The sequence below is a fragment of the Salarias fasciatus genome, chromosome 1 (genome assembly GCF_902148845.1).
Source record: "Salarias fasciatus chromosome 1, fSalaFa1.1, whole genome shotgun sequence".
NCBI classification, from domain to species: domain Eukaryota; kingdom Metazoa; phylum Chordata; class Actinopteri; order Blenniiformes; family Blenniidae; genus Salarias; species Salarias fasciatus.
In genome coordinates, this window is record NC_043745.1 from 40415229 (window position 1) to 40421870 (window position 6642).

Sequence of the window (6642 nt, forward strand, 5' to 3'; positions counted from 1 at the left end):
TGTCCTCCACCTGTCCTCCTCCTGTCCTCCTCCTGTCCTCCTCCTGTCCTCCACCTGTCCTCCTCCTGTCCTCCACCTGTCCTCCTCCTGTCCTCCACCTGTCCTCCACCTGTCCTCCACCTGTCCTCCTCCTGTCCTCCACCTGTCCTCCTCCTGTCCTCCACCTGTCCACCTGTCCTCCTCCTGTCCTCCTCCTGTCCTCCTCCTGTCCTCCACCCAGCAGCTCCACCTCAGGAAGCAGAGCTGCAGTTTTCTGACTGAAACTCAAACCCGTCTCAACAACCACACCACCCCACCACCCAACAACCACACCACCCCACCAACCCCACCCCAAAACCACCTAACCCCACCCAACACCCCACCAACCCCACCACCCAACAACCCAACAACCCCACCACCCCACCTAGGTGCTGGTTCCGGTCCTGGTGGTTCTGGTTCTGGTTCTGGTTGTGGTTCTGGTGGTTGTGGTCCTGCTGGTTCCGGTCCTGGTGGTTCTGGTTGTGGTTCTGGTGGTTGTGGTCCAGCTGGTTCTGGTCCTGCAGGTTCTGGTCCTGGTCCTGCTGGTTCCGGTCCTGGTGGTTCTGGTCCTGGTTCTGGGCTGTGGGGGGCGCTCTGGGTTCCGTGTCTTTGTGCGCGGCTCCATCAGACTGAGGATCTGCCGACATCAGCAGAACGTCTCGTCTAATTAAAGCCGCTGCGAGGCTCTAATGAAGACCGGGACACATCCGTCCTGCGCTAATGAGAGCCCAGTGGAAACAACCGCAGTGCTGAGGAGTCAATTCGACGAGCGACGGGGGGGACAGGGGGACGGGGGGGACGGGGGGCGGGGGGACAGGTAGGGATGGTGAGAGACAGATGGGACGTCAGAATGGGAAGGGGACAGAGGGTCAGGGAGGGACAGAGCGACGGGGGGACGATGAGAGATGGGGGGGACCGTGGGACTGTAAGGGACAGGGAGGGACAGAGGGACATGGGGACGGGGACTCCTGAGGACCACCAGAAAAACAGTACAGGGGTCTAAAGGTCACGCCGTTTCTTTTTCTCCGTCTCTCTCTGGGGTCTGGAGGTCAGAGGTCGTCGGCTCTGGACGTCTCACTGTCCGTCCCGGCGCTAACGAGCGGCTAGCCGCTGCTAATGAGCAGCTAACCACTGCTAACGAGCGGCTAGCCGCTGCTAACGAGCACCTAGCCGCTGCTAACGAGCTGCTAGCCGCTGCTATCGAGCACCTAGCCGCTGCTAACGAGCTGCTAGCCGCTGCTAACGAGCACCTAGCCGCTGCTAACAAGCTGCTAGCCGCTGCTAACGAGCACCTAGCCGCTGCTAACGAGCTGCTAGCCGCTGCTATCGAGCAGCTAGCCGCTGCTAACGAGCTGCTAGCCACTGCTAACGAGCTGCTAGCTGCTGCTAATGAGCGGCTAACCACTGCTAACGAGCACCTAGCCGCTGCTAATGAGCTGCTAGCCGTTGCTATGGAGCGGCTAGCCGCTGCTAACGAGCTGCTAACCACTGCTATCGAGTGGCTAGCCGCTGCTAACGAGCTGCTAACTGCTGCTAACAAACGGCTAGCCGCTGCTAACGAGCTGCTAACCACTGCTAACGAACGACTAGCTGCTGCTAACGAGCTGCTCACCACTACTAACGAGCTGCTAGCCGCTTCTAATGAGCTGCTAACCGCTGCTAACAAGCGGCTAGCCGCTGCTAACAAGTTGCTAACCGCTACTAACCGCTGCTAACGAGCTGCTAACGAGCGGCTAGCGGCTGCTAACCCTCCGGAGGGACAGTGCTCATCACTCTGCCACCTGCTGGACGCCATGAGGGAAAGAGGGTACTGTGGGGGGGCTACTGTGGGGGGGTACTGTGGGGGAGTACTGTGGGGGAGTACTGTGGGGGGACTACTGTGGGGGGGTACTGTGGGGGGAACTGTGGGGGAGTACTGTGGGGGGAACTGTGGGGGAGTACTGTGGGGGAGTACTGTGGGGGGAACTGTGGGGGAGTACTGTGGGGGGGTACTGTGGGGGGGTACTGTGGGGGGAACTGTGGGGGAGTACTGTGGGGGGGTACTGTGGGGGGACTACTGTGGGGGGGTACTGTGGGGGAGTACTGTGGGGGGACTACTGTGGGGGGGTACTGTGGGGGAGTACTGTGGGGGGACTACTGTGGGGGGGTACTGTGGGGGAGTACTGTGGGGGAGTACTGTGGGGGGACTACTGTGGGGGGGTACTGTGGGGGGAACTGTGGGGGAGTACTGTGGGGGGGGCTACTGTGGGGGGGTACTGTGGGGGAGTACTGTGGGGGGGCTACTGTGGGGGAGTACTGTGGGGGGGCTACTGTGGGGGGGTACTGTGGGGGAGTACTGTGGGGGAGTACTGTGGGGGGAACTGTGGGGGAGTACTGTGGGGGGGTACTGTGGGGGGGTACTGTGGGGGGAACTGTGGGGGAGTACTGTGGGGGGGTACTGTGGGGGAGTACTGTGGGGGAGTACTGTGGGGGAGTACTGTGGGGGGAACTGTGGGGGAGTACTGTGGGGGGGTACTGGGGGGGGGTACTGTGGGGGAACTGTGGGGGAGTACTGTGGGGGGGTACTGTGGGGGAGTACTGTGGGGGGGTACTGTGGGGGGGTACTGTGGGGGGAACTGTGGGGGAGTACTGTGGGGGGGCTACTGTGGGGGAGTACTGTGGGGGAGTACTGTGGGGGGGTACTGTGGGGGGGCTACTGTGGGGGAGTACTGTGGGGGAGTACTGTGGGGGGGTACTGTGGGGGAGTACTGTGGGGGGGCTTGTGGGGGGGTACTGTAGGGGGGTACTGTGGGGGGGGCTGTGGGGGAGTACTGTGGGGGGGTACTGTGGGGGGGCTGTGGGGGGGGCTGTGGGGGAGTACTGTGGGGGGGGGCTGTGGGGGGGTACTGTGGGGGGGGCTGTGGGGAGTACTGTGGGGGGGGCTGTGGGGGGCTGTGGGGGGGTACTGTGGGGGGGGCTGTGGGGAGTACTGTGGGGGGTACTGTGGGGGGATGTGGGGGGGTACTGTGGGGGGGCTGTGGGGAGTACTGTGGGGGGGGCCTGGGGGGGTACTGTTGTGGGGGGCTGTGGGGGTCTGTGGGGTGCCTGGGGAGTACTGTGGGGGGTTACTGTGGGGGAGTACTGTGGGGGGACTACTGTGGGGGGGGTACTGTGGGGGAGTACTGTGGGGGAGTACTGTGGGGGGACTACTGTGGGGGGGTACTGTGGGGGGGACTGTGGGGGAGTACTGTGGGGGGTACTGTGGGGGAGTACTGTGGGGGGGTACTGTGGGGGGTACTGTGGGGGGGCACTGAGGACAGAGCAGGACATGTTCTCTGTTTTGTCTAATAAACAAAATCCAAGGAAACACACACACACACACGCATCTCTGGGTGACGTCATCGCTCCCTCTGCTCTCTGATTGGCTCTCCAGCAGCCAATCAGCAGCCTGCAGCTCCTCACTATTAAATGTTTTTGATCTTCTGTTTTTTTCAAAGTGTTGATGAGAAGATTAATGAGATTAATTCTGCTAAATTAGTCTGTAATTTAATTATCGAGATTAATTCAAATTAATCCAAACTAATCTGGATTAATCTTCTTTTCTTTCCTTTTTCTTTCTTTCATTTTTTAACCCTAAACTTTCTGGTGTCTGATTTACAATCTTCTTCTTTCCAGAAACAGAATCAACCGAAACCTTCCTGATTCAGACCAGACCAGATCAGATTAAATCAGATTAAATCGGATTAAATCAGATTAAATCAGATTAAATCAGATTACGTTAAATCAGATCAGATCATCTTGATTGTTTCCACAGAACGGAGGAGAAACGACGGAACAAAGACGGTGAGCCAGAGCATCTCCATCACTCCATCAGCTCACAGGTCAAAGGTCAGACGTGTCAGACACACACACACACTCACACACACACACAGATTACACAAAAAACACTCAATTATCATTAAAATTACAACCAATAAAAGCGTGAATAAAGTCTTCAGTTCTCCCTGAAGACAATAACCGCGCACACGTGCGTCCGCGCGCGCGCACACACACACACAAATAATCCAAACATAAAAATTAATTCAAAACGGCATAATTCGTGAAAATAAAAAAAGACTCACGAAGAAAAAGACGCGCAGAGAAAGGGAGAGAGAGCGAGAGAGAGAGGGGAGAGAGAGAGAGAGAGAACAAAGGAGAGAAGAGCGGAGTTGGATGGGTGAGAGAGGAACCGGGGATCCGGGGAGCGAGCAGCCGGTTGTGAGATGACAACATGATTTAGTCATGAGTTCATCTGGCGGGAATCTGCTCTGCGTTCCGCGGGAGTTTGTTTTGTTTTTTATTAGTATTATTATTATTTTAACACTTAGAAAAAAATCTACTAAACCGAAACGAAAACATTTAATGATCAAATAACGGAGAGACCGTGAGACCGCGGGAGTTCCCGGTCTCCTCTTCCTCCTCCTCCTCTTCATCTTCCTCCTCTCCTCCTCCATTTGTCAATGCAAATCAGTGAAGGGCCCCGACACAGACACACACACACACACACACACACACACACACACACACACACACACACACACACACACAACTTAACACGCGCACATACCTGCGTGCGGCGCGCCCCCGACGCTCCGCGACTCAGAACGTGAGTGAGTTGTAAGAGGGTCCGTGAAGAGGAGTGACGGACCCCCCCCGAGTGCCCCCCCCCTCCTCCTCTCCTCCTCCTCCTCCTCTCCTCCTCCTCTCATCCTCTCATCGTCTCTTTCTCCCGCGCTCACGTGCAGGAGGCGGCCGGGCTCAGCGCGCCGTGCAGGACGCGACCGCGCATCGCACGGACCCGCTCGGACCCGCGGGAGACCGGGAGACCGGGAGACCGGGAGACCGGAGCCGCTCACGGGACGGGGACTTTCTCTTTTGGTGCGTGAGCAGTTGCGGGGCATGCGTGCGCCGCGCGCGGGCGCTGGACCCCCGTGCGTCAGGGCGCAGTGAGGAGTTGGAGCAGTTTGGACAAAAGTTGCTGAGACCTGCTCCGCCGGGGACCGGGACCACCGGGACCACCGGGACCACCGGGACCGGGACCATGCCGCGGCCCGGCAGGAACACGTACAGCGACCAGAAGCCGCCCTACTCCTACATCTCCCTGACGGCCATGGCGATCCAGAGCAGCCCGGAGAAGATGCTGCCGCTCAGCGACATCTACCGCTTCATCACGGAGCGCTTCCCGTTCTACCGGGAGAACGCGCCGCGCTGGCAGAACTCTCTGCGCCACAACCTGTCCTTCAACGACTGCTTCATCAAGATCCCGCGCCGCCCCGACCAGCCCGGCAAGGGCAGCTTCTGGGCGCTGCACCCCGCCTGCGGAGACATGTTCGAGAACGGCAGCTTCCTGCGGCGCCGGAAGCGCTTCAAGGTCGGGGGCGCGGCCCCGCCGCCGGCCGCCCCGCTGGGCCCCGGGGGGCCGCCGCCGCCGCCGCCGCACTACCTGCAGCAGCAGCAGGCCAAGCTGCGGATCAGCGCGCTGCACGCCGCCGCGCACCTGCCCGTGCCCGTGCCCGTGCCCGCCGGGTACGGCCTGGGCGCCGTCACGCAGCCGTCCGGGTTCAAGCACCCGTTCGCCATCGAGAACATCATCGCGCGGGAGTACAAGGTTCCCGGCGGGCTCGCGGCCTTCCCGGGGCCGGGGTACGCGCTGCCCGGCCAGCTGGGCCCCGCGTGGCCGCACGTGTACGCGCACACCGGGCTGCTGGAGCCGGACTACGCGGCCTACGGCGCGCCGCTCAAGCCGCTGTGCGCCGGGCAGACGCTGCCCGCCGTGCCCGTGCCCATCAAGCCCGCCGTGCCCGCGCTGCACGCGCCGCACGCGCCGCACGCCTTCCTGGCCGCCGGCTCGCCGCGGCCCCGCAGCCCCGCGTCCCCGCAGACCGGCAGCCCCGCCGCGCCCGGGGAGCCGCTGCAGTCCACCGTGCCGGTGCACTGACGGGACTCGAACCAGGCTTTTCTAAACGCTCCCTTTTTTTTAAGAAGAAGAAGAAGAAGAAGAAGAAGACAGTGCGCGCAGCTCCACAGGTTGACCTCTGACCCCTGAGGACCGGAGCCCGGTGTCTCGTCTGCATGTTTAACGGCTGTGAAGTGTTTCCCGTTCGGCTTCAGCATGAAGCCTCGAGCCGCCGCACCGCCCGGCCGGCGGGGCGACCCGCTGCTCCACTGCACCGCAAACACACACACACACACACACACACACACACACACACACACACACACACACACACACACACACACACACACACTCCTAACAAAAACGAACACACACTCCGCAACAAAACAACAAAAACTAACACAAAAAACACGCGCACACACACGCGCGCGCCGCGCTGGATGCTGGCCCTCGTTCCCGGATCGATGTCTTTTTTGTGGACACTGTGGACACTGTGGACTGTGTGTGTGTGTCTCTGTCTGTCGTGAAGTGTGTCCGTGTTTCCCGCGCTTCTCGTGCTCCTCGCGCTCCGGTGGATTAAAGCTGAAGCTGAAACGCTTCGTCTCTTTTTCTCCTTCAGTCAAAAATCCGGTTCTCCGGTAAACGTGTCACATCCTTCAAAATTATTTTAAATTATATTAAATCATTTTAAATCATTTGAATCGTTCGGA

The 6642-nt window shown here is 60.0% G+C and overlaps 1 protein-coding gene across 1 annotated transcript; it reads left to right on the plus strand.

Moving 5' to 3' along the window:
• The first annotated feature begins 5077 nt into the window (after positions 1 to 5077).
• Positions 5078 to 5974, plus strand: LOC115403752 (forkhead box protein B1-like). Its single transcript, XM_030112787.1, has one exon. The coding sequence runs from the start codon at positions 5078 to 5080 to the stop codon at positions 5972 to 5974; it is 897 nt and encodes a 298-aa protein (XP_029968647.1).
• Positions 5975 to 6642: the final 668 nt, after the last annotated feature.

Bases quoted from the DNA above. Each gene is read 5' to 3' on its own strand.
- LOC115403752 (XM_030112787.1), top strand. From the start codon at position 5,078: ATGCCGCGGCCCGGCAGGAACACGTACAGCGACCAGAAGCCGCCCTAC.